We start from the raw sequence: 25,864 nt of genomic DNA on the forward strand, positions 1-25,864 counted from the left end.
TAATTAGCCTGTTAAATCTATCGGAGTCCCTGGCTGCAATACTACTCCCCCAGCAAACCACTGAGGAGTACAAGGCACTAGCAACGACAGACCGATAGAACATTTCCAGCATCTTATTGCACACATTGAAGGACCTCAGCTTCCTCAAAAAATAGAGTGTGCTGCGGGCCTTCTTATACACAGATGTGCTGTTTGTCTTCCAGTTCAGACAGTTGTCGATAGTCACACCCAAGTATTTGTACTCCTGCACCATCTCCACATCCCTCCCCAAAATGGAGAGGGGCTGTGGAGCAGTTCCCTTCCTCCTGAAGTCAATTACCATCTCTTTGGTCTTGTCCAGGTTAAGCAGCAAATGATTCTGTCCAGACCACTCCACAAACTCATCCACCAGCCTCCTGTATTCCCCCTCCTGCCCACCCCTTAAACACCCCACCACCACAGAGTCATCGGAATACTTCTGTAAATGACATGACTCCGAGCTATACTGAAAATCTGAGGTGTACAGGGTGAACAAGAAAGGGGAGAGCACAGTACCCTGTGGAGCCCCCACACCACTCACCACCACATCAGACAGAACTTGACCCAACCGTACAAACTGCGGCCTGTCTGTTAGGTAGTCAGTGACCCAAGAAACAGTCGACCCACCCACACCCATCTGCCGCAGCTTCTCTCCCAATAGTGGAGGCTGGATGGTGTTAAAGGCACTGGAGAAATAAAAATAAAAAAAAGTGACTCTCACTGTGCCCCCGTCACCATCCAGATGTGACAAAACTCGCTGCAGCAGGTAAAGAACAGCGTCATCAACCCCCAAATGTGACCGGTGGGCAAACTGCAGAGGATCAAGAGACGATCTCACCTGCGACTCAAGATGGACCAACACCAGCCTCTCCAGCACCTTCATCACGTGCGATGTGAGAGCAATAAATGTTTTATGAGAGCCAAGGTCGAGACTAGAACTTTATTAAAGCTAGATGTAGCAGGCGGAGACTGAGGCTGTGGGTGGACACCACTCATCGGTCATTGGTCTCATCCGAGACGGCGACGAGTCAGCCTACAGACGGGAGGTTGAGCAGCTGATCCTGTGGTGTAGCCGGAACAACCTGGAGCTGAACACGCTCAAAACAGTGGAGATGACAGTGGACTTCAGGAAGAACCGCCCCGAAATCTGTTCACATGATAGGAGCGCCTCGTTGCTAGGGACGCCTGAGTCGTTGCTAACGGGAAGGAGCAAAACTACTTCCCGGTCAAAAAAAAGAAAACGGGTATCCACGTGAAATATCAAAGTTTATAAGGTGGGTAAACATCTAATCGTGTTATCACTTATTATACACTGTAAAACAGCGATAAACTAGTCTCCCTCTGTCTTACCTATAAGATTTTGATTTTGGTTTTGGTTTTCTCCAGTTTAACCATACAGCTGCTATTTGTCTGCTGTTAGCTAGCTAGTACGATTTACTAAAGAGTGCTAAGAATGAACTTTGTCAACTCGTTCCGCCTGAAAAGTATTTTTAAGTGTCATCACACGGAATTTGTTACATAAAATCCTGTTAAAGTATGGATCCTGACATAATATCTAATGTCTTAGCAAGACTCGAAATGTCTTTATGAATCAGAGTAATTTGTGCAAAACAAACCACTACAAGGCAACAGAATAATCCAAGATTGAATCCCTAGTTGTGGTACAAACTCATCACAGGTTGTACTGCATGATTGCGTGCTGAACATAACACACTACCACAAGAATCACAGAAATGCATGTACTTTACATAAAACTAAATATATGTGAATAATAAAGAATAACAACTTAAGATATAGTCCAAAGAACCTGCACCATGTATAGAGTTTAAATTGGCTGACACGTGTATACATGTACTATTTAAGAGGTGTGTAAATGTATGATTGATAAGAGTACCTGTTTTCAATGTACTCATTGTTTTGATACATTTTTATTCTGTATACATTTGGCTCAGTTCTGCTCTTTTGCCTCTAGGGGAAGCTACTGGCCCTGCAACGAGACATTGATTGGGAGTCCCTGCCCAGGCTGCCAGCCAAACCCTTGGTTAGTGTACTGTTTGTCACACTCACACATGTACAGTACAGTTAGTACGGAATGTTTTCAATATTTTGTTATGTTTCAGACTTATCTTAAAATTCTGTTTATTTTTCCTCATCAATCTACACACAATACTCCACAGTGATACAGTTAAAAAAGGTTTTTGGAGTCTTTTGTAAATGTATTAATATTTTATTATATATACTCTCAGAGAAATAAATTATAGTACATATCAGAATTGAGTACACCACTGTGCAATATCACTTAAATGTCAAATGATTCAAAATTGTATCACCTTACAGTAATTGCATTACTTCTATGTTGAACAGTAGGGTATTTGCGCTTGTAAAATTAAAATCTAACAGTTTAGATTTACTGTATTAAAAACACAGACCCCACACTAGGACTTCAATGCACCACAAATCAATACACCTTTTACTGCTGAAATTCAATTTTTGTTATTTATTTATTTACTTTTTCAATACTTCCTACCTTTATTTTTGACTCAGTCCTCCTCAGCATGGAGGATAGCAGTGTTATGCAGATTTCTGGAGAGAAGTTCTGCCATTCTTCAGGGACAATTTGTTCTCTTTGCTCTTTGCTGCAGGGGTTGTGTTGCTTGACCTTTCTTTCTTAAAATACCCCAAAGGTGTTTTATTGGATTTAAGCCAGGCAACATACTTCACCAGGTCATATCTTTCAGTTTCTTCTTCTTTATAAACTTTTGCCTTGCTTTGGCAGTGTGCTTTGGATAATTATTATGCTGGAATATTCCCCCGTTACCAAGCCTCTAGAGACTGGGAGTGATCTCTCTCTCTCAACTCTCAACTCAACTTTATTTATATAGCGCTTTACCACAGCACAGCTGACCAAAGCACTTAACATATCATACAAATAAAAACAACACATAAAAAGCTATAAACAATAATATCTGTCACCCAGTATTATGATATATCCACATGCAATCATGGTACCATCTATAAATGTCATCTCCACAACACCTTTTGCCCCCATGCAACCCCATATCTTCACACTCTCACCTCAGTGCTTCACTGTCAGGACTGTGCATTCATGGCAGTAGTCCTAGCCAGGTTCAGGTCAAACCTGCTAGACTCTATCTGAGCCCAGCACATTTATCTTGGTTTCACTTGGCCAAAGAATGTGCTCCAAATATTTATCAGGCTTCTTTTCATGCTCTTTAGTGATGTTTACTCTTGCAGTTTAGTGTCGAAAAGCAAGCAAAGGTTGTTTTTTTTCTTGGGCTGCATCCATAAAGGCTGATGTTATGCAATGTGCTTCACAACATCTGAGCTGTCACAGATACTCAAGATTTCCATTGATAACCCTGTGCTACATCTGAAGCGCTTGCACATCTGTTTCCCAGAACTAGATTGTACACATAACACACCGTCCATGGCGTCATTTTTAGGAGGACGGCCACTGTGGCTCTGGTTAGTGGTGCTATGACTTGTTCTGTACCTCCTGATTACTGCTGCAACTGTGTTTTTCTGATTTTTAGTTGCTCAGTGATCTTCCTGTATCCCTTTTCATCTCTTTGGCAGTTCTTTTCCTGTGAGGCTATGATGCAGACATGCAGACAGACATAGTCATATGTCCAAAATTGAGGATCTTTTTGCATTCACTGGTCATTTTATAACCATGTTCATGCAGTTAGGGTAATTGAAAACACAAGTGTACTTTTTTCAGTGATCACAGGTATGTTCACTTTTATTGCATTGAGTTTATACTTCGGGGCCTGTATGTTCAATATTGTCTTTCTAAAGTGTTTGATTGATCATAAGAGCTGATACTCTGCTTGTCAAATTACAAATAATGCAATTATTGAGAAGTGATATAATTGAAGTGATATATCACAGGAGTGCTCTAACTTCCGCTGTGCTCTGCATATTGCAATAATTGAATTTCTGTCACCAGACAAGCCAGAGGTTTGTTGCTGTGGAGAAGCCACAGAAAAAGGTGATAATGAAGATGGAGGAAGAGAAGAGTGAGGAGAGTCTTATAAAAAAGGAGAAGAAACACAAAAAAGCACAAGTCTCTGAGCTTAAAAACAAAAACTATGATGATGATGAGGAGAGACTAGAAGAGGTGAAAAGAGAAAAGAAGAAATGTAAAAAAGCTGAGAAAAAGTTGGTTATAAAGGAGGAGTCTTTGGACAGAGGTGGTGAAAAGGAAGAGAAGAAGAAAAGGAAACTTGTTAATGAATCTCTGGATGATGCCAGTGGGTCTTACATCATGGGTGGAAATGACAAAGGAGTCAGCAAAAAGAAGAAAAAGCTGCTGGCTGATGATGAGAATCAAGTGGAAATGTCACAGAGTTTAATAAAAGAAGAACAATGTGAAACAAAACAGAAGGAGAAGAAAGTGAAAAATAAGTCTGTACAAATCAAACCAGAAAATATAAAGCTGGAGAAGGAAGAGCAAGCTGGAAAGAATAAAGTGCCAAAGAAATCCAAGAAAGAAAAGAACAGTAATTTAGTTGTAAACAAAGAGGACACTCTCAAGCCAGTTAAAGAAAAGAAGAAGAAGCAAAAGAAAATGGTAGCTATGGATGGATTAAGTGCAAATACAAAAGATGAACTGGCCAAGAAGGGACTAAAGTTAAAAATGCCAAAGGGGGAGAATCATGAGGTTGATGAGGTAAAAGTGAAAAAGAAGAAAAAGAAAAAAGATAAAACTAAAGAAGATGGAAATGAAGTAGAAACACCAGCGATCAAAGGCAACAACGAAAGGAGCAAAGCATTGTCAGATAAAAATGTAGAGAATGACAAAATGTTCACCGAGAAGGACAAATCTATAAAGAGTGAGATTGTTATCATAGAGGATGGTCAGACAGAGGTAAAGAGAAAAGTCAAAACAGAGAAGGGTGGAAAAGCTTCTGTGGAGGTCAGTGACTTTGAGGACATGGAGCCGAAGAAGAAGAAAAGGAAAAAGGCAAAGTCAAAGGGAGATGAGGCAGAACCATTATCATTCACAGGCAAAGACGACACCAAGAAGAACAAGCAGAGCAGAGAAACTCATGTTACAGTGACTGATGACATAACGAAGAAAAGCAAAAAGAAGAGCAGCTCAGTTAAAAAACAGGTAGAGAATGGTGTTGGAATTGAAACTGGGGCAAAGAAGAGGAAAATCAAAGAAGAGATGGTGGAAGAGCCACAGGTGAGTGAATTTGTCAGAGGTTATTGACCCTGTGCTTGGATTTGGTTTGAATTTTTTTGTATTGCTTAGTGAACTTTGTTTCTATTTCAGGAGTTTCCCCGGGTGGGAAACTCACTTAGTAACCTTCTGCCTTGTTTATTTAATCTGATAAAGCTAAATCTCCTGACTGTAGTTTAATATTTAACAGATGTGAGTGGCATCGATTTTCTCATCCAGCTTTCATTAAAAAAGCAAATAAGCAAAGGTCGGAACATAACACTACATCTTTAAGGAAAGATACTCTAGAATTGTCTGGATTTTTAATAAGGGTATATTGTAGACAATTTTTATTTTTTTTTCTAAATGACTTTAAATTGCCTGCCACATCTGTGGAGCTTAATAAAGTAACTGTTGTGGTTTGTCGTAGGAGAGACGACAGGCTTTACAGATGGAGATTGACAAGGCCTCTCAACCTGAAAAACCAGCTAAACATTTGGTCAGTATCAGCATCATTCCAGGAAAAAGAATAAACCACTGGTATTTCCTTCCATTGGCTACTCCAGTGTTTTGGTATGATAACGTCCATGAAAGTCAGAGGACTCACAAGAGGACACATAAAAAAATTTTTTTCCAAAATTGATGCAGTAGAAGGAGAGGTGTCCGGACTGTTAGGCTGTATCATGGGCAAAGATCCTAGATCCTAGATTTTACCATACCATTTTACCATACCAGTAAATTTCACAATTTTGTAAAATCCACCTATCCTCGCTACTCTCTTCCTGTAGTTTGTAATACCCATTTCAGATGTCTCTGTTCTTCAGGGTTTGGGGCAGTGGAGCACGGCCCAGTTCGACAGCTCAGAACAACAGCAGAAGTTCCTGCGCTTGATGGGTGGCTTCAAAAAGGGTTTCCAGTCGGCTGCGGTGAGTGCTGGAGGAGCAAATATGGCAATGGGGAAGGGTGCACAGCAGCAGTTGCAGCAAGGGCTTCTGGGAGAGTTTGAGCGTGCTCACTCACGCCAAATGGACTTCAGTAACAGAGGAGCAGGACTTGGATTTACTGCACCATCCAATAAGAAGTTCTCTATTGATATAAATTCACGTCGATCTGTTCGCTTTGATGAGTGAAAGAAGAAAAAAGGGTGAACGGTTGTAGAAAGGGTTGCGTTGTTTTATCTGTAGGTTCACACACTGAATTACCTTCTGAGGTTCACTGGAGAATCTTAAAACTTCTATATAAGGGAGGATCAGACAGTGAACACAAGAAATGCCAGGTGTACGTAGTGTATATTAAACATCCTGCTTGAGGAACTGGACTGTTTTTTAAGAGACTGACTTTCATAAGAGTTTGTGTTTTTATATGGGTCAGGTTTGCATAGTATTGGTGTACAGTTATAATTTTTCTTTGTTAAAGATACTGCAAGACTAAGAATCATTGATAGTTTAAGGCCAAAAAGTGACTGCAGACATAATAGGTGACATTACATGACATTTTCCCCATATTGTCCTTGATTATACAGTGGGGCAGATAAGTATTTGATACACTGCCAATTTTTAAAGTTTTCCCACTTACAAAGAATGGACAGATCTGTAATTTTCAGTGTAGGTACACCTAAACTGAGAGAGACAGAATCTACAAAAAAAGTTCCAGAAAATCACAGTTAGATTTTTAAATAATTTATTTCCATTTTATTGCATGAAATAAGTATTTGATACAATAGAAAAATAGAACTTAATATTTGGTACCAAAACCTAAGTTTACAATTACAGAGGTCAGACGTTTCCTGTAGTTCTTGACCAGGTTTGCACACACTGCAGCAGGGATCTTGGCCCACTCCTCCATACAGGTCTTCTCCAGATCTTTCAGGTTTTGGGGCTGTCGCTGAGCAACATTGAGTTTCAGCTCCCTCCATAGATTTTCTATTGGGTTCAGGTCTGGAGACTGGCTAGGCCACTCCAGGACCTTGAAATGCTTCTGACAGACCCACTCCTTGGTTATCCTAGCTGTGTGTTTGGGGTCATTGTCATGCTGGAAGACCCAGCCACGACCCATCTTCAATGCTCTTACTGAGGGAAGGAGGTTGTTGCCCAAAATCTCACGATACATGGCCCCATCCATCCACTGTACATTCAGTTGTCCAATGTTTCTCATGACATCAGTGATAAGTAAGCATGTTGTGTGTGGAGGATGAGTGCTTGCAGTGTTTTTGTGTTTGTCTTTTTTTTCCTGCCAGTTGAACAGATGTAAGCAGTTGTGTGCACACTACTGAGGAAAATGAACAACAGATTTCCTTAGTAAATACAAAATGACCATATAAATCAGGAAACTGGGTTGCTGGTTTATTTATATCTTGCACATCTGCAAAGTGAAGAAAGAAGACAAAGTCAACATGCTAATTAAAATTTGGTAAAATGCAAACGTCTTCCTGTTTCTTGTAGACTCTATTCTTCATTATTCTGTGCATGGTAGCTGTAATTCTGGGGTCGAGAAAACGGATCAAATGCAGCCATTGCCCTTTGCAATGATCTGTCTGGTTATAAAATGCAGAGTTCATGTTTGCCTTTCTATGAGATGCAGTCTGAGCCTGGTCTTAATCTAGTCTTTATTAGCAAATATGAGTGAATCCTTCATCTGAGAACAAGGCCTTATATAGTAGGAGCAAAATTCTGATGCTTGCAGTTTCTCAACATACAGTCTTATGCAAAAGTTTAGGCACCCCTTGATAAATAACAGATTTTGGTGATTTTTTATTTGAACAGATGTTAACACAGTTTCTCTTGGAAATGGAAAAAATGCACAATATTTTCTGCAAACAGTGATGCATAGTTACTTCTTATGCCATAAATTGAACAAAAATAAAAAATAAAAACATTATTATGGCATGGTGCAAAAGTTTGGGCACCCTACACAATCAGTACTTAGTAACACCTCCTCTGGCAGAGGAGGTGTGTAAGTGGTCATAACATGAACTACAGTCCTGTACATGTTACCCTATGAATCTGTAACAGAGCAGAAATACCAGTGTGTGTGAATTATATCCAACATCCATTGTCCACCACACAATCATTTTTTCCTCCATTTTGTTTACTTTCCTTAAGGTAGTGAAATGGAGCAATGAATAGCTCTGTGCTTCAGTTTTGTTGGAGTTAAAAAGACCAATGGCTGCAACTCTCAAAACTGCAGCTCACATTTGCATTTTCATGCTACACACTCCAGAACACAAAAACAAAGTAAATCAATGTTGTGTCACTTGGAGAAAGTGCTAGCATGGAACATGTTTGTGTCTTTAATCACATTATTCAACAAGCGAGTTCAAAGTACAAAATCAACAATTTTAAAGTTTAAATGTATAGTTTATTTATGCATTGTGTAATGTCAGACTTTAACTGTCCTGCGCGTTCTTTTATGAAGACTAATCGGACTCAAATAGCACCTTTCAAACATTTATTATCATAACTGAATGGACCATTGAATAGAGCAATTTACAGAGCTCTGGGTTCCATTTCTCTGAAGCCCTATGTGGATGTCTGATCACACCTCCCTGCTGGAATGTGATCTACACCAGGTGTCTGTGTGTATGTGTGATGTTAATTTGTATGTTAAACTGGCCAAGTGGTCATCTCAGGATGACGAGCCCTCGGTCTCTGCAGGACATCCCAAGACAAAGCAGAACTTGCAATATGTTAAGTGGGTCTGTGTGTGAATGCAAAACAAGCCGACTTGTCTTTGTTTAAATGTGAATGGGCTGTCTGGTCGCGGAGAGGTGTAGGCACCAAAGACAGCTGGGGACGATATGTGGGTTGTTAGATATGAGACAATGGTATGAGTTTTATAGATGTGTAATTGTATCACTTTTGGTATAAAAGGGACTGCCCTTTACCAGTCAGATAGAGAACTCTGCGCGACTGCTAAGTTGTGTACGACTTCCCTCCATGCTGCATGAAATAAAAGACGTCTTCGAAGCTACTCCGGGTCTCCAGGCATCTTTATTGGGTCCTGTCCGTTTCCACTACCACATTCCATTTCCAAGAGAAACTGTGTTAACATCTGTTCAAATAAAAAAATCACCAAAATCTGTTATTTATCAAGGGGTGCCTAAACTTTTGCATAAGACTGTAGTGATCACTTTGAAAGTTTGACAGCAGTGATGTACTCTCATGAGAGAGCCAAGTCATTTCTGTCATGTACAGTTCAATCCAGACTGCCATCAGGCATTTTAAGACAAGCTTAACAAAACCGCATTGTTGGCACTGAAATCTGCTAAGAAGTCACTACATTGTTCAGAATGTCCTGGTGCTGCTTCGGTGTTTTCAAGCTGGCACAATCAAATGATGACAAAATATGCAGAAGGAAAGCTATGTGAAACCAGAAGTAGCGAACAAACAGCATGTTGTCCAGCACCTCTGAAAACATCTGATGCAGAGGTAGGAGGCTATGTGATGACAGTGAATGAAGCAGGGTGAGGAAGTTGTGTGTTTCTTGTAGAAGAGAGAGGTTTCAGGGCTCTCACGCCTGCAGATACTCCGGCTGCACTCGGGCCACTTTGCGAAACTCTTTGGATTGTGTCCGTGGGCACTGCATCTCACACCAGCTGATGGGAACCATCTGGGCACCTGGTTCACAAAGAAATGTGACAGGGGTGTCAAACTAAAAATCAACATGTTTGAATTAACAGCATTTGTGTTTTGATTCAGTAGATTTATGGAAGTAATATACTTTAATAAAACATTTTTAGTTTCACCACATCCACCCAATAGTAAAATAACTGGGTTTAAGTGTTGTCACTGTCTTATTGCTATTTACTAAACACAAACAATACTCGGAATAGAGCTTACTAGATCAGCGATCAAGAGATTGGCACTAGTGCGATAAGCTGTAATAACACTAAAGGAAATACTTGCTAAATCTAGCTCACTAGGCAAATGGTTGTGTCCAAGAGAATAACAGTTTTCAGGCCAATCAGTGGGAACTCTGTTGTTCTTTAGTTACCTGGACAGTTACTCAGGCATCACCTCATGTTCAGACACGATGCCACTAATCTGTGCAGCACTGTCCTAGAAATCTCAGGTGCCTTGAGTCAGAGACTGAACAATAAGATTTACCTGCTTCACTGTGTGCCACCACCACCCCCAGCTCATTCTCCGCCGTCGTCAGCAGGTAGTTAGACTGAACGTCACCCAGAGAAATCTGACATCACAGGTCAAAGCTTACGAACATAAACGTATAGTCACAATAAATCAGAAATTTTACAGGTGGTACTGTTCTTTGAATTTACTTATTGTAAATATCTATGGGTAGCTGTAATTGTTTCAACAGTAACAAGTTAGAATGTGTGCTAAACAACTACACATAAAAATGACAACATAACATGGCTTCTTTCGAGGCAGTTGTGTTTATGGTACCTGTGTCACTCACACTGAGCTTGAGAATTTCAGAGAAATAAATGATATGGGGGCTGATGCATGGGCTGTTTTCATAGCTGGTAAATGCTTTTAATTTTTAACTCTTGAAAAAACTATTTGTGTTTAACTCTAGGGCAGGTGAAGGATACCACTTTTGCCAGGACAATGTCGCCAGGTCTGAAGCTTTTGTACGTCTCCACCTTTAAAGATAAAGAAAGCATAAAGTTTACACCAAGCATGTCACCCTAGATTAATACGTAAACAGGAGCTGCAGAGGAACTTTGTGAATGATTCAAACACACCTTGTCCTTCTCTGTTGCACGCACATCTTCTTTTCTGTAGAGGTAGAGAGAGTGAGCTCAGTTTGGGGAATTACACAGAAATGTGGCCATAAAACATTACTCAGCTCTGCAGTTAGTTTTGGGGGTTACCTGATAGTCCCCCTGAAGCGGTCTTTGAGGGGTGTGGAGCCTACATAGAGAATGTGAACCTTGGCGAACCTGGGGTTGATGCTGGTCACCTGTCAAGACAAATCACCTCTTTAAGAAAAATACCCAAAACTAAACTGAATCAAACAGACCACCCAGGTATCGGGAGTATCATCTTATTCCAGTGCATACCTTACAGGTGACTATAGCTCCTACATCTGGCAGAAGTTGTGCTTCTGTTTCCCGCACTACTGAAATCACTGGTAACTAGAAAATGACAAAAGGTTAGACACATTAATACCAGTTTAAAACAGCCTGAAGAAATGACCTGTACAAAATATGTGCAGATTTCATCACAGGTGCACCACAAACCTATTAAGCCTCAACACTTTTAATTAGACACCTCTACAGGCCTGACTGCTTCTGCAGCTTTCCTCATTTCTCTCCACACCAACCACAACCCTCACCTCCTCTCCCTCATTTTTCCTGAGCACATAGCCTGCTAGTGAGGAGTATATGTAGCCATGCCGCAGATACACTCCTGTGCCAGGATTACAGTCTTCTACACTGCATAGTTTGTCACCTGGAGACAAGCAGCGGGAGAAAAACAGAATCAGTGTTGGAACAAAGTTGTACAGGCTACATGTCAGTGTTAACATCAGAGTATAAATACTGTTTTGTGAGATAAAACATTACCCTTTGCAATTAAAAAAAAAAACAAGACGCACAGTTCCTCCACTATATTAATAAAAATTGTGAAGTACTTTAGACAGCTGACAAATTTACTGTGGATTCTCTGCAGAACAAATATTAGGAAGAAAAGATTAGATAACCTGTCCAGACCCAAACCCTCTCCTGTCTGCACTGAGGGTAGGAGTCAGTGATACATTACCTTTGTCCAAAATCACCCTTCACCTAAGGTGGACAATTACTGCTCTAGAATCCCTCATCTGGTCACCTTGAGCTGTTTGACCCCGAGAGTAACATGACATTTAAGGCTGATTCTGTATGATCCTTCAAATTACGGTTGTGTTTTCAGGCAATTTTAACACTGAGAGAACTGTCAAACCACAATGTAAACCACTTTCCTAACATTTCCATCTGCCAACCCTCAAAATAACCCGAGGAACGCATAAGTTTATAAACACAAGTGGGACAAGGAATGCAGCGGGGATGGTTACTGATAAAATCTACAGCTGGGAGTTAAAGTTAGCAACTCACAGTCCTACACAGGAGCGGTACTTACCCTCCTTTGACCGTGAACAGTACAACATAATAGCCTTGAACATGCCAAATCCGTCTCATATCCATCTGAAACAACCAGCCATAAACTGAATAATCCCTGGAAGAAACATTTACTAACACTAGAAGCTAAAACCAAAGCCCACCGTACGAACGGAAGCTGGAAATAATTAACGGGAAAACAGGATTTTACACCATCAGGCTGAAGCTGAAATGTATTTTTTCCAGCAACATTGCTGCTATGTCTAGAAGAAGATGACAAAGCGGTTTAGTTTGGTGTAACCATTTATTCACTAGCACTAATGACAAATTTACAGGACTCACCTGGAACACACATCTTCATGGGCGACATGTTTTCGAGAGGAGCAAATCGGCTTCCGATTGGCTGTGACGTACACTTCGACTCGATTCTGATTGGCCGCTAAAACTTCGAGACGAGAAGAAGGACGGCTCACTCCACCATGTTTGTTGAGGCACATCTGACCATGATGGACACATGCTGTGACATGCTGCCCCATACTATTGCGCAAACATTCAGTGTAATAGGCAGGGAATACTCTATGTACATTTACTTATTACAACAATGACAATAAATAATTCATGAAATTAATTACTTTCTTATATTTGAAAATTATCAATATTAAATACATTAAAAGATGTTACTTTGAACAGGTTTTGGACAAATTTGTACATTAATTGAAAATTCCCAGCTAATTGCCTGTCATTCTTTTTTTCTAGTCAGTTTTTTGTCAGTATGCTGTGGCAGGTAATTTCTCTTATTTTCTTATTTTATCCTTATCTGAGCATCAAGATGATGGCAAACAAATTTTTGAGATTCTGTTCAACTCGATGATGCAACATCTCAATGATAGAGCAATCATTTAGAATAAGGGACAGAGACTTCTAGTCTAATGAAACACTTTTTAAATTTATTCTCCAAGTATGAAGGTTTTTAATGTCTTTATCTTCCTTTTAAATGTGTATCAGTAGGAGTAACACTACAGTATTTAATTTAGGGAAAATATAGGTGAAAGAGCAAAAGAGTACTTCTGATTAGGTTACTTATAATAGAAGCAGCATTTTGCAAATGTTGAGGCCACCTCATTAAAGGAAAATATGATGTGCACTTTGACATATATGCCTCTTCTGCTTTGTTGAATTTCCAAAAATTTAAATGGAATTCTTTTGGATTAGTGAGGAAAAATATGACAAAAGAATCAGTGATGGGATATTAATTTACAACCATTTTGTATCAAGCTATTATTACTGTAGCTCCACAATCTCAATACATAAAAGCAACAAGGTGAATGGGGTATTTTTATGGTGGAAACAGGTGCATTCCTACAGTGTTTGTAGTATTGTGACTTCATAGTCACAGTGCTGTCTGTGCGCCCACCCTGCACAGACAGCTATTCTTAAAAATATGCCAGACACTGATAAAAAATTTAATCACATAATGACATTTATTGTTTTTCTCACAATGCCACAGCAAACAAAAACCACCGGTGCACAGCATCAGCTTGCCCTTTTAACAACAACCAGTGTTACTTTATAGGTTATATATAGGTTCCCACTGAGCTTCACCTACATAGATTGTAAATAGGAAGGAATACTTGGAATGATTCTACAGGGTTAGTCTATGTTTAATCGTATTTGCTGGTCTCTAACTCTCTAACTGTATTTTGGTCAGTGGTTAAACCATATTACAGCTATCTGTTGTCTAATAATGAAATGTATGTTTCAATATGACACAAACCAAATCAAAGACCAGATTGTACATTTGTGTGAAGCTGGGAATTATTTAAATAAAGTGCACACTGTGTGCTTGTGCGTGTACGTGCAAGTGTTTGATGACACCAAGTGGAAATGACTTTAATTTAATTTGATAACTGAACAGCACATGACTGATCTCTAATCTAGCTCCCAGAGGGAGGATGAGTCTATTTCTTGACTTTGCCCTGAGCAGCCACAGCTTCCATGGCCTTCCTGACGGTCTCCTCGTCTCCCAGGAACTGCATGGGTCCTAAAGGCTTCAGGTTCTTGTCCAGCTCATAGACAATGGGGATGCCAGTGGGCAGGTTCAGCTCCATGATGGCCTCCTCTGACATACCTGGGACAGGAATGCAGATCTTATAATCCATTGTGTGTCAATGAATTTAAAATTCTTCAGCTTTTCCCAGTCAAACTTTGTAAAAAGTCACTTAATAAATTCAATATCTGTAATCAATTCAAAAAGTGATTTTGCAAAATAATCCTCTGCCATTGTTTAATTAAATTCCATGATTAAGTGTTGATTGACATTATTAATAAATGCAAACTGTAAGAACTTTAGGGGAAATAAACACTTGTGGCATTGGGCAGTGCCTCATATGCCTCAGCTTTGCATCTTACCCTCGAGATGCTTAACGATACCCCGAAGACTGTTGCCGTGGGCAGCAATCAGCACCCGCTTTCCCTCTTTGATCTGTGGAACAATCTCCTCATTCCAGAAAGGCAGTGCCCTGGCAATGGTGTCCTTGAGACTCTCACAGGATGGAAGCTGGTCCTCCGTCAGGTCAGCATAACGCCGGTCCTATGGCAGAAGACAGACAGGCCGACATACTGTTGTCACAAGTGCGCTTACGTTGACATGACAAAGAAAGCTGCATTTGTAAAAGAGAAACAGACTGTTTGACTGTGTTCCTAAGCTGTCACCTTGCTTATGGCCTGATAGAAGTCATGCCCCTCATCCATGGGTGGGGGAGGAATGTCAAAAGAGCGTCTCCAGACCTTGACCTGGGCCTCTCCATGTTTGGCTGCTGTTTCAGCCTTGTTCAGCCCAGTCAGGCCACCGTAGTGGCGCTCATTGAGGCGCCAGGTCCGGATGACAGGCAGCCACATCTGGTCGATGCTATCCAGAACAAACCACAGGGTGCGGATAGCCCTCTTCAGGACAGAGGTGTAGCAAACGTCAAATTCATAGCCAGCATCTGAGGTGAATCATAGAGAGACAAAATGATAAATGGGAACGTTTGTTTGAAAAAGATTTTGCTAACATGTATAATACATACTGTGAACTGGCTCTACAGGATGTGCCTGCAGAGGATTTTTTGAGTCATAGAAAAACAAAAGAAGGGTGTGTGCAGCACACAACAAAATAAACACATAATTAAAGCATAAAACATATAAAGCTTAGTTACTGATCATTCATATCTTGCTTGTGTTTTGCCATATTTCGTATTTTCAATCAGCTGTATACACTTGCTAAAGAAAAATGATAAGCATTGTAGATTACTGCTGCACAGTAATTAGTGACTTTACTGGAAATTGACAGAGGTAAGAAAAACTTGAAAATAAGGATGATTTATTCACTTCCACCCCTGCTCTCTTTCTGCTGCCTCGCCTTGTGTCGCAGTGTGGGGAGACTACCTGTTTCCCCATCCGGTCGAGTTGCACAAACACCGGCTTGCAGCGTTTTAACCCATTGACTGAGAGAAAGCCTGACTGGGCTCAGAGACATGATCTAGTACCGTACCTTTTAGGGCCTGTCCTCCCTTCTTTGCCTCCTGCTCCCCTGTCTCACTCAGATCCGCGTCGAACCAGCCACAGAAGCGGTTCTCCTGGTTCCAACAGCTCTCTCCATGGCGGATCAGGACAAGCTTGTACGCAGCCATCCTCACACCGATGCCCTCTACGCTGTATTTCCGGAAACGTAAGGGTAAGTGACTCTTCCTAAAATGCGGCTGAAACGTACGCGGATTTGTCCTGACTTTGCCACAGTCAAGCAGATGGCCACAAAGAAACAAGTAGTACTTTATGATCTGAAGTGATGGCGCATCTATCGCAGCAACCCGTTTGTAGAGTCTGGTCTGCCTTAACTCGACAAATCTCACAACCCGAGCTCGCTTCCTGCTGGTTTCCACCAATCAGAAGGCGAGCTGTGCGCGCCGCAAGAGGAGGGAGGCAGGAGGATGCGCACAGCGGCACGTCCACAGCAGTGCGTGCTGCAGCCTAGTGCATCATATGGAAAAACTCGACAAATCCCTTCTGACATAGAAAAAATGAATCAATGTTAACCAGAGTAAGTGGTAAAAAAAAATCTTCAAATACGAACCAGTCACGCGCTTTTCCTACAAAGATCGCATTTGTATTAATTTAGCCTACTTTCTGCACATACAGTAGGCTATCGCCTAATGAATGAGACCTGAGTCTTGGACTAACATCAGAATTCAGTCATGATATTGGAGGGATGTTATAAATGATGATAAGTGATCATTCAGTTGTTAGGCCTCAGTAGGCTCCATCAAAAGATTACTAAAACAGTTTTGAATGGTACATATTTAAACACGCAGTCGTTTTACAGTGATGGTGAGAGGACCTGAACACCCGAATTTACATTTTGGTTATGAGAACTTAAGAGGCCCTTGTGGACTTGAGACATGACTTGGAGTTCCCCAGCTATTACAGATTACCTGTATTACTCACTGGATTTTCACAATAGACAGATTATCCTGAAGTGTGGTAATTCTTGAGGTTAGAAAGCAATTTTCAAAAGTCCCACATTCAAACCAGAATCTGCCCTGTTGAAATGTTGCTTGAGTTTGATTAAGTTTGGAGACATTCATGTTGCCATCTTTTAGCCTTTTAACCTATGTGTGCTGCCCATATTTCCACTGATTGTCAGGGAAGAAATTAATCACCACTGCTGTGCAGATGAACCAGCAGCTTAACTTCACTTGTGCTGATGATTACTGTTACTGAACAAAATAGATTATTGTATGTATTCACCAATCAGCCTAAACATTATGACCATGTAATACTGTGTACACAGGAAATCGGTGCAGCAGTTGGTTGGCACTTGTGTCAGTCTGAGGCTCACAACACATCTTTTGTGAAACTGTTTGCTTCCATAGTTATACCATCAAAAAGAACACAAATGTGTCTATCATATAGTGAAAAACCTATGTAAAAGGAGTGAAAACTTTGATCATGAGGACAAGTGAGAGATTTTTTTTGACAAATTCAACTCAAAGAGAATGCCATTTAAATCCCCACTCTAATATAATGTGCAATTCTCAAAATCATTTAGTGGCAGACTGGCACTGCAGTTTGTTTTGGTTTAAGTAACACCAATTAAACAGTTCAGGAACACAGAGCAAGAAGCCTAATTAATTTTTTTAAATGACAAAAACACACTTTACACAGTCCATATACATTATCTCCATGTATCTGGGCTCTTAATTAACAAATAAGGCCACTGTTATTAGAAAACAGTAGACTGCAGCGTTAGTTTCCATATTCATACAGTTATTCTTTTTTATTATTCTTTTTTATTTGACTGCATTTTGTAAACATATGCTGGAGCTAAATTTAGCTCTTTATTGCTTATCAAGCCAAAATGATTTGCCAAAAGTTATTAGTCTGACAACTTCAAGTTAAACGCTTATTCCTGAATCACATAAGAAATACTGAACATTTTTATCAACCCTTTTACATATTAAGTTAATTGGTTAATTAACTGTATTGTCACGTGTTTTCCATGGGCTGAATAGTTATGTCCAATCAGCATTTGAGATTAGGTTGTCGACAGGAGCATTTGAACGTTGATTGGTTAAAAATCTAAACACTCAACCAATCCCACCCCTTACCGGAAGCTGACAGTCATATGATTTTTTTTCCCCCGTCAGTTTCCTTGTTAGCCAGCGTCAGTACTAGCCAACAAAACAACCGTGATACTTTTTTTTTAGTTCTTCTGTGTTGTCCTCTTTTTTTCGGGAGTTAAACGTAATCATCTTTCATTTACAAAGTCATGGACGAGACGAGCCCGCTCTTCTCTCCGCTTCGGGACTCCGGTGATTTCAGTTACTGTCCCGTAGAGCCCACTAGTCCGCGGGGCGGTTTCGGAGGGACACCGGGTTCTGTGGTGCGCATCCCGGCTGGCAGTCCGGGACGCAGCCGGAGCCGCTGCTGGACCGGGACCGTGGGAACCCTCAACGGGACCAGCACAGGAACGAATTCCCGGAGGATCCCGAGTTCAGAGAGATCATCCGAAAGGTTGAGCGAGCCATAGAAGAGGGGATCTACCCGGAGAGGATCTACCAGGGCTCCAGTGGAAGCTATTTTGTCAAAGATTCTCGGGGGGTAAGAAGAGCGGCCGCTAACTGGCAACTGCTGTTCACCGACTGCTGTTAACGGCCCGTTTTGTTGTCGTATGTCTGATCTGTGAAATCTGAAGTGTTGTGTGTGATGCCACGATTGATAGAATGCATGAGTGAGTTGGCAGAGGACTTGTAGTGGCTTTTAAGATAGGCCTCTTCTAACTAGCCGGTGATGACTTGGCAAATAAGGCATAAAACACAAGATGCACTAACATTTTCCACTTTAAACCAATAAACAAGTACTTTTTAAGACTAGAATGGAATGCAGCTTTAATGTCCTCAGACCAGTTTACAGAAGCATCCACACAGCATAACAACAACCGCGAGAGTTTGAGTAGCTACTCCAAGTATTAGTACAGCACTGTAGAGCCGAGATTGCAAAGTGATTTGGCATGCCACTTTCCCTTTACGGGAGCTTTCGATTCTGTAACGGGCTCCTGCCGATTCCGAAGTGGTATGCCACTCCCTCTCCACCTGCAGACATGCTTCAGCAGATACCTCTCCGCCCTGCTATTAATATGCATATTTGGTGATAACGGCGTGGTTGTACAATTGCTACCGTAAATCGTATAGAATTTCTTTCCCCCCTCACTGTTATTAACTATATAACGTGTCGTAGTAAATGTGTCATAATTAGGTGAACATAAAGTTACTATTCTTGGTCGACCATTTTTGTTATGCATTTGTGACACTAACTGGCTCACCGAAAATTTTAAATATCTCTACTGTGCAAAGCAAACACTAGAAAACGCCGTAGCTAACATGGGAGTCTAGTTTAGCCATCATAGCACGCCTGTATAATCAATGATAAGAGTTATCGATGTACCTGGCCATCGCAAATGTGCCATAAAAAACTGATTGTCAAGTTATTATTCTTGCTAGTTCAGTTGTTAGATCATACTATCATCACCGACTTACTGAAAACAAATTTCAAACATCTCAAATGTGTAACCAGGGCAAATACTACAGAACACTTTAGCTAACATGGTAGCCTAGCCATCATAGCCAGCCTGAGTAATCAGTGAGAGAAGCATCGCTATGTTCGCATTTCCACTGTTTTGGCATGTTTAAATGTAGTCTAACTTTAGTAGTTATACATTGGGTCGCATTAAGTCTGACTATGTTAATTGTACCTGCTGCATATTGTATATTACCACAGTAAATGCCAGTAACCCATCAATCTGGCATGCTGATTTCCGCTTCTAATCTATAGACACACATTTTGACGAACCCTGCACCTCATTTACATGTGAAAGAAATTGAATATTCGATAAATACATGGAAAATCCAGGGTCTAATACTACTTTTGCAAATCGACTTTTACAACAGCAAATTTGACTAAAATTAGAATAATAAAATACAATAAAAACTGGCAGTTAGGCTAACTACGTAACCAGCCCGCGCAGGTCACACCGGGTCAGTTGCACATTCAGTATTTTGTTAGTCACAGAGCGAAGATGCTAAAAAGAAATTTGCTGAAGTATTTCAAGTCACAGCAGGGCGAAGCTAGTCAGAACTTAGAACATAAACAGGTAAAGCTGGGCCCAGTTTTAAAGCCTACAGCTGTTAATGGAAAGGCTAGTAACTAGTACAAGTCAGGTTGATGAGGTCATGGATTTCAAAAGGACTGAAGCAAAGCACAGAATAACATGACAGAGGACTCCTGCCCCATGACTGTTATGGGCTGTTTTAAATATCAGAAGATAAGGACATGTTTATTTAATGCATTATATAGTTTCTGGTGTGCTTTAGATTTGTGGCTGTAATACTCTGAATATAATGTTAATGTGTAGTGGAGTAAAAAGGCCCCAAATATGATGTGACGCTTACTATTGACTGAATGGGTTCAGGCTGTAGCCTCGCAGTCCTAATATATTTAGCATCAATTGCACTTGACATTTACAACTTGCACTTGCAAATGCTTGTCTTTCTGTGTGATTTGTTGAGCGTAACAAACACAACAAATGTTTTGCCTCTAAGCAGCTATCGTAATGTGGAAACTACGAAAATGCACCAGTCATTGAGAAAATTCCTTGACCTTCTCTCCTCATATTGGCATACCCGATCCATCACCAAGTGATATTGGGGACCTTTTAATTTACAAATTAAGCACTGTAGTACAGTAAATATAGGTTTAAAAACACTCGCTTAAGGGAAAAGAAGAGTAAACCAGTTGTTGGTTGGGTAAATGTCTTCTTATAAATGATCTTTGTTGTCAAAGTCATCCTGTAGCAAGGTTTTCCTGGTGATAAAGAGAGACCCTCTTCCAGAGAGCCCCAAATGGCCATACAGCTCCTTCTATATTTATTGCATGACAGATCACTTCTAATGAGAGATATATATGACTTGTAAAGAGTTGCTGGCTTATGCTGAACCAACTGCATAATTTGAGCAGATAAATACATTGCATTGCTGTCTTGAAAACGTAATCAACATATACATAAACATATTAGTATTTTTGTAAAATGCTTTTACAATCCATGTGATTGTGGATGTGGCCATAGGTGTTCATCCTTTCAGATCTTGTTGAAGCAGGTCTGTTAGTGAACTACCATCTCTGACCAGTTGACACAATGATGTCAGCACAAATAACAGTCACCAGTTCATTCAGGTAGTTTTCCTGATTCTTCCTGTGCTTTCTCTGCATCCCATTTCTGAAGGAAAAAAAAAATCTGAAGTAACTAATCAGAGGCTCCTGAGCATACCTGTATGATTTGTTGCAGCTCTCGTAATCATGGTTCAAAGTCTTTTACAACATTGTCTAATTGCTTCACAGTCCAGACCAATTGCTGAGTCAACACATGGATCATTACAGAGCATTTCCTCCCATTTGTCACCTTCTCCCACATCTCTGGGCTTTTTGTAATCATGCCAGATTAATGACATTAAAGTCGGATCAGCACTGCTGGAGCTGACCAGTACAAATCTTGAGCAACTCGCAGACACTGTCCTCCCATTATCTGCTGTGTGTGTTGAGTTGTTTTCACTTCCTCTTAAAAAGTGTGTGTTTGGACTTTGTGGCTGGATCCTTGCAAATTACATGTGCTGTATTCCAGCCTCTCCATTTATTAAAGGCTCACTTACTAGGCTCAGTGACCCATTCCCATTGCCCCCACCTCACCATTTTCTTTAGTTAGTCACCAGTGTGTTTAGTAGTCATGTGCTTGCCTCTCTTTAATGATCTAGTTTTATTCTGTGCTTTAAAAAAATGTGGTTTCACTTTTGACAGAGCACTATGTTGTGGGCAACTGCAGTTCATGTCAGTTGCAGTGGATGCTAATAGTGACAAGTTTTCACTGTACAAAAAGTGTCATTTCAGAATACTCCTGCAGCATAACCCTCATTTCCACTGTCTCACCATTTGCTCTGTATGTTTCAGCTGTATTTTTACATTTCCAAAGTCAAATATTGTCCTTGAATTTAAATATTTAAACAACATACAACCTTACTTTCGTTTCCATTTCGAAACATCCCTAACTCCTTTTGAATTCTGTCTTTGTTTCATTCTCACTTTACCTATAGAAAATCATCGGCGTGTTCAAACCTAAAAATGAAGAGCCCTATGGCCAGCTGAACCCCAAGTGGACCAAGTGGCTCCAGAAACTGTGCTGTCCCTGCTGCTTTGGCCGCGACTGTTTGGTGCTGAACCAGGGTTACCTCTCAGAGGCCGGGGCCAGCCTGGTCGATCAGAAACTGGAGCTAAACATTGTCCCCAGGACCAAGGTATAGACACAAAATACTGCCTCAGCATTACAAGAGAACAGCCTCCCTCTCCTAATCAGTCTTTTCTTTTTCAGGTGGTTTACTTGGCTAGTGAAACATTCAACTACAGTGCCATAGACAGGGTCAAGTCTCGAGGAAAAAAGCTAGCCCTAGAGAAGGTGCCTAAAGTGGGCCAGCGCTTCCACAGGATTGGACTGCCACCCAAGGTAATCTGATCAATTCTTATCACAGAACTGATTTCATTCAGTGATTTACTTGTGCGTATTATTTTACAAATGCACACAATCCATCCAGTGGCTGGTAAAGGAAAAGCAAAGTATAATGATGTTCAGTAGGAAGAGTTACTACATGTCTTGTCTATTTTATATCTCTGAAAGCCTTTCAATAACCTCTGAGAAGGTACATAAGCTTGATGCCAGTTAAATGACATTAAATGCGATATTTGCTAGTTGAGCAACAAAAAGCCCGTGTCAGTTTTTGTAAATGTTGTCAGTGATATTGCAATAGTAACATCCTCTGTCTGTTTCACTTCCATCAGGTTGGTTCCTTCCAGCTCTTTGTTGATGGGTTCAATGATGCAGATTTCTGGTTGCGGAAGTTCGAAGCAGAGCCTTTGCCTGAAAACACCAACCGCCAGCTCCAGCTCCAGTTTGAACGGCTTGTAGTCCTTGATTACATCATCAGGAACACAGGCATGTGGTCCTCATTTCTCATCAAAGTAAAACAAAGAGAGCTTGTTTAGTAGAATATATGACGTATATTGTTGTATTACTAACTGTATATATTGTTATTAGTAACTAAGTGCTGTACTTAAGTACTATAGTATTTCCTCTTTCTGCTACTTCATACTTGCAGTGTACTGTACTGCATTTCAGAGTGAAACATTAAACTTTTTACTCCACTACATTTATCGGTTATAGCTACTCTTTCAGATCAAGAGTTTACTGTACATACCAAACACATGACCTCCTTTTAAAATATAATGCATGGTTTTTAAACGACCCACCTACATCGATCCATCTCCTTGAGATAAATAGTACAATATTAAAAGTACTAAAATTGTATTGATGCTTGGATGTGACTGGATGGCTGTAACTTACAGCAAAAACTGGACAACGAAACAGTATTTGATGAGGACTGGTCACATCGGTCTATACAAGGTCTGTGTAATAGGGTCAGTACCTGTCCAGCTAATTGGATCACTTATTTCCTAAAGTGTTAGTTATCTCCACCTCCCCTAGCTACAACTGTAATATGCTACTTGCATGATTATCAGTAGTAAAAATCCTAATTATATTTGATACTTTAATGCTGAATAAAAACAAATAAATAAATCGGTATGTATATGGAAGGCTTTGCTACTCTGGACTAAATATGAGTCCATTATTTGGTATTGCAGACAGGGGAAATGATAACTGGCTGCTGAAGTACGACTGTTCCATGGACAAGGTGAGGACACACAGACACGTACTCGTTCAAAATCATGACATGCATTTTTAAAGTGGCAATGCTAGGTAAAATTGAACTCCTGCTGGGACCCCCACACCCTCTCTTCTCCAGGACACAGACTGGATGGTAGTAAATGATCCCGTCATCAAGCTGGCAGCCATAGACAATGGCCTGGCCTTCCCCCTCAAACACCCTGACTCCTGGAGAGCCTGTAAGTACCCAAGTTGCCATAGTTTTAACCAATCACTGCATCCAGTACAAGCTGCTATAGCATCTCTGCTACACACGTCGTGTTTTATCTTACATCTCTAATATACAGAAAAAGTAATGGCACTGTTTGCAGTTTTCTGCATAAATTGGTCATGAAATGTGATGTGATCTTCACCAAATATAGTAGCTTGTTCTGAGCTTCAGCCAGTGGACAACCATCCTGACATTATCCAGTAGGATACCTTGATAAACTTGGGAATTCACTTTCACCTCCACAGTGGCAAGCGGTCCAGGTCCAGAGGCAGCAAAGTGGCCCCAAATCATGATGCTCCCTCCACTGTACTTTACTGTTGGGATGATGTTTTCATGCTGGTATGCGGTTCTCTTTCTATGCTATACGTAGTGCTGTGTGTTCTTCCCAAACAGTTCTACCTTCATTTTATCTGTCCACAGGACATTTTCCCAGTACTGTTGTGGAGTGTCAGGGTGGTCTTTGGCAAACTTCAGGCCTCCTGCAGTGTTGTTTTTGGAGAGCAATGGCTTCCTCTATGATACCATGCCATGGATACCATGCCTGTTCGATATTTTGTGTATGGTTGACTCATGAACTGAGATGTTATCCAACTCCAATGAATCCTTCAAGTCTTAGGCTGTTACTCTAGGGTTCTTCTACCTCACTGAGAATTCTGCGTTGTGCCTTTGGAGTGATCTTAGCTGGGTGCCCACTTCTATGGAGAGTATCCACAGTACCAGATCATCTGCATTTATAGACAACATATCTAACTGTGGACTGAATATATAATGTCTTTGAGACAACTGCAACACTTTCTAGCTACATGCAAATCAGCAACTCTTGATTGTAGGTCCTCTGAGATCTCATTTTTGTGAGGCATGGATTGACATCAGCTGATGCTGCTTGTGAATAGCACACTGAGTGTTTTTATAAGTCAAGGTAGTTCTAAACCACACCTCCATTCTCGTTTCATTGACTGGACTCCAGGTTTGCTAACACCTGGCTCTAGTTGACATTTGTTGACATCAGAAGCCTCATATTTCTTTACTTTTTCCACCATCACTTTGTATGTTTGTTGGGTGTGTTCAAAAAAGACATGAAAGATCATAACTGTTTGTTGATATTTGTGACTCTGGGGAAAGTCAGATCACATTTCATGACCACTTTTTGGAGAAAACCAGGAAATTCCAGGCAGTGCCATTACTTTTTCTTGTGACTGCATTTTCTCTGTTTAAATTCCTGCAAATCTATGCTTATTTTATTACTTTTTTCATAACATTTTTGTTGTACTTGTACTCTTTCTAAAGACTTGCTTCTGCAAAAATACTGTTTTGTTTTGACTATGTTAACCAAGATTCATTGGCTGTTTGATCACCGTGTTAATAAATGTCCCATGTCTTCACAAGTAGATAATGTAATCTACAAGACAATGTTTCCTTGTCCAATCACCAGACCCGTTCTACTGGGCGTGGCTTTCCCAAGCCAAAGTTCCTTTCTCTCAGGAAATCACAGAGCTCGTCCTACCCAAACTCTCGGACCCAAATTTCATCAAAGACCTGGAAGAGGACCTCTACGAATTATTTAAGGTATGCAGGGGTTAAGGATTCACCAACATCTATGTGGAGAATGAAATAGTAATTATAGTATACAGCAAAGCATGTCCTTGGTAGGTATCACTATCATAGTATCCATCCATCCATCCATCCATTTTCTTCCGCTTATCCGGGACCGGGTCGCGGGGGCAGCAGTCTAAGCAAAGATGCCCAGACTTCCCTCTCTCTAGACACTTCCTCCAGCGTTCCCAGGCCTGCCGAGAGACATAGTCCCTCCAGCGTGTCCTGGGTCTTCCTCGGGGCCTCCTCCCGGTGGGACATGCCTGGAACACCTCCCTACGAAGGCGCTCAGGAGGCAGATGCCCGAGCCACCTCAGCTGGCTCCTCTCGATGTGGAGGAGCAGCGGTTCTACTCTGAGCTCCTCCCGGGTGACCGAGCTCCTCACCCTATCTCTAAGGGTGCGCCCGGCCGCCCTGCGGAGAAAGCTCATTTCGGCC

The 25,864-nt window shown here is 40.9% G+C and overlaps 4 protein-coding genes and 1 long non-coding RNA gene across 7 annotated transcripts in view; 3 read left to right on the forward strand and 2 right to left on the reverse strand.

The window, feature by feature from the left end:
* The first annotated feature begins 1,117 nt into the window (after positions 1-1,117).
* Positions 1,118-4,117, forward strand: LOC109958024 (uncharacterized). Its single transcript, XR_002274624.1, has 3 exons — positions 1,118-1,292; positions 1,991-2,059; positions 3,989-4,117. It is a non-coding gene; the product is annotated as an uncharacterized LOC109958024 (long non-coding RNA).
* Positions 4,118-4,123: 6 nt separating this feature from the next.
* Positions 4,124-6,801, forward strand: knop1 (lysine-rich nucleolar protein 1). The gene is made up of 3 exons (XM_020596332.1): positions 4,124-5,230; positions 5,637-5,705; positions 6,031-6,801. Exons 1-3 carry the CDS (start codon positions 4,307-4,309, stop codon positions 6,334-6,336), a joined length of 1,299 nt encoding a protein of 432 aa, XP_020451988.1. The 5' UTR covers positions 4,124-4,306; the 3' UTR covers positions 6,337-6,801.
* A 456-nt stretch (positions 6,802-7,257) lies between these two features.
* exosc1 (exosome component 1) lies at positions 7,258-12,697 on the reverse strand. Of its 3 annotated transcripts, none has more exons than XM_020595981.1 (9): positions 12,286-12,582; positions 11,507-11,622; positions 11,232-11,306; positions 11,043-11,131; positions 10,914-10,947; positions 10,761-10,811; positions 10,312-10,396; positions 9,611-9,822; positions 7,258-7,567 (listed from the first exon to the last, which is right to left on the reverse strand). In XM_020595981.1, the coding sequence occupies exons 1-8, from the start codon at positions 12,326-12,328 to the stop codon at positions 9,716-9,718; spliced, it is 600 nt and encodes a 199-aa protein (XP_020451637.1). In that variant the 5' UTR covers positions 12,329-12,582; the 3' UTR covers positions 7,258-7,567; positions 9,611-9,715. The 3 variants fall into 3 exon arrangements, with proteins under 3 accessions (XP_020451637.1, XP_020451639.1, XP_020451638.1); XM_020595983.1 differs by lacking the exon at positions 12,286-12,582 and adding an exon at positions 12,606-12,697 and having other exon boundaries at positions 7,259-7,567; XM_020595982.1 differs by lacking the exon at positions 7,258-7,567 and having other exon boundaries at positions 9,282-9,822.
* Positions 12,698-13,713: 1,016 nt separating this feature from the next.
* Positions 13,714-16,195, reverse strand: pgam1b (phosphoglycerate mutase 1b). The gene is made up of 4 exons (XM_020595979.1): positions 15,796-16,195; positions 14,976-15,250; positions 14,673-14,853; positions 13,714-14,391 (listed from the first exon to the last, which is right to left on the reverse strand). The coding sequence occupies exons 1-4, from the start codon at positions 15,932-15,934 to the stop codon at positions 14,222-14,224; spliced, it is 765 nt and encodes a 254-aa protein (XP_020451635.1). The 5' UTR covers positions 15,935-16,195; the 3' UTR covers positions 13,714-14,221.
* A 1,703-nt stretch (positions 16,196-17,898) lies between these two features.
* The window catches only part of pi4k2a (phosphatidylinositol 4-kinase type 2 alpha), a 14,453-nt gene continuing 6,487 nt past the window's right edge, over positions 17,899-25,864 (forward strand). Inside the window, 8 exon segments of the mRNA XM_020596306.1 lie at positions 17,899-18,217; positions 18,220-18,401; positions 21,941-22,141; positions 22,216-22,347; positions 22,680-22,833; positions 23,541-23,590; positions 23,702-23,801; positions 25,266-25,399. Of these exon segments, the coding sequence (XP_020451962.1) occupies positions 18,070-18,217; positions 18,220-18,401; positions 21,941-22,141; positions 22,216-22,347; positions 22,680-22,833; positions 23,541-23,590; positions 23,702-23,801; positions 25,266-25,399 (1,101 nt within the window). The 5' untranslated portion in view covers positions 17,899-18,069.

Source organism: Monopterus albus, unplaced genomic scaffold (assembly GCF_001952655.1).
Source record: "Monopterus albus unplaced genomic scaffold, M_albus_1.0 scaffold29.1, whole genome shotgun sequence".
Taxonomy (NCBI): domain Eukaryota; kingdom Metazoa; phylum Chordata; class Actinopteri; order Synbranchiformes; family Synbranchidae; genus Monopterus; species Monopterus albus.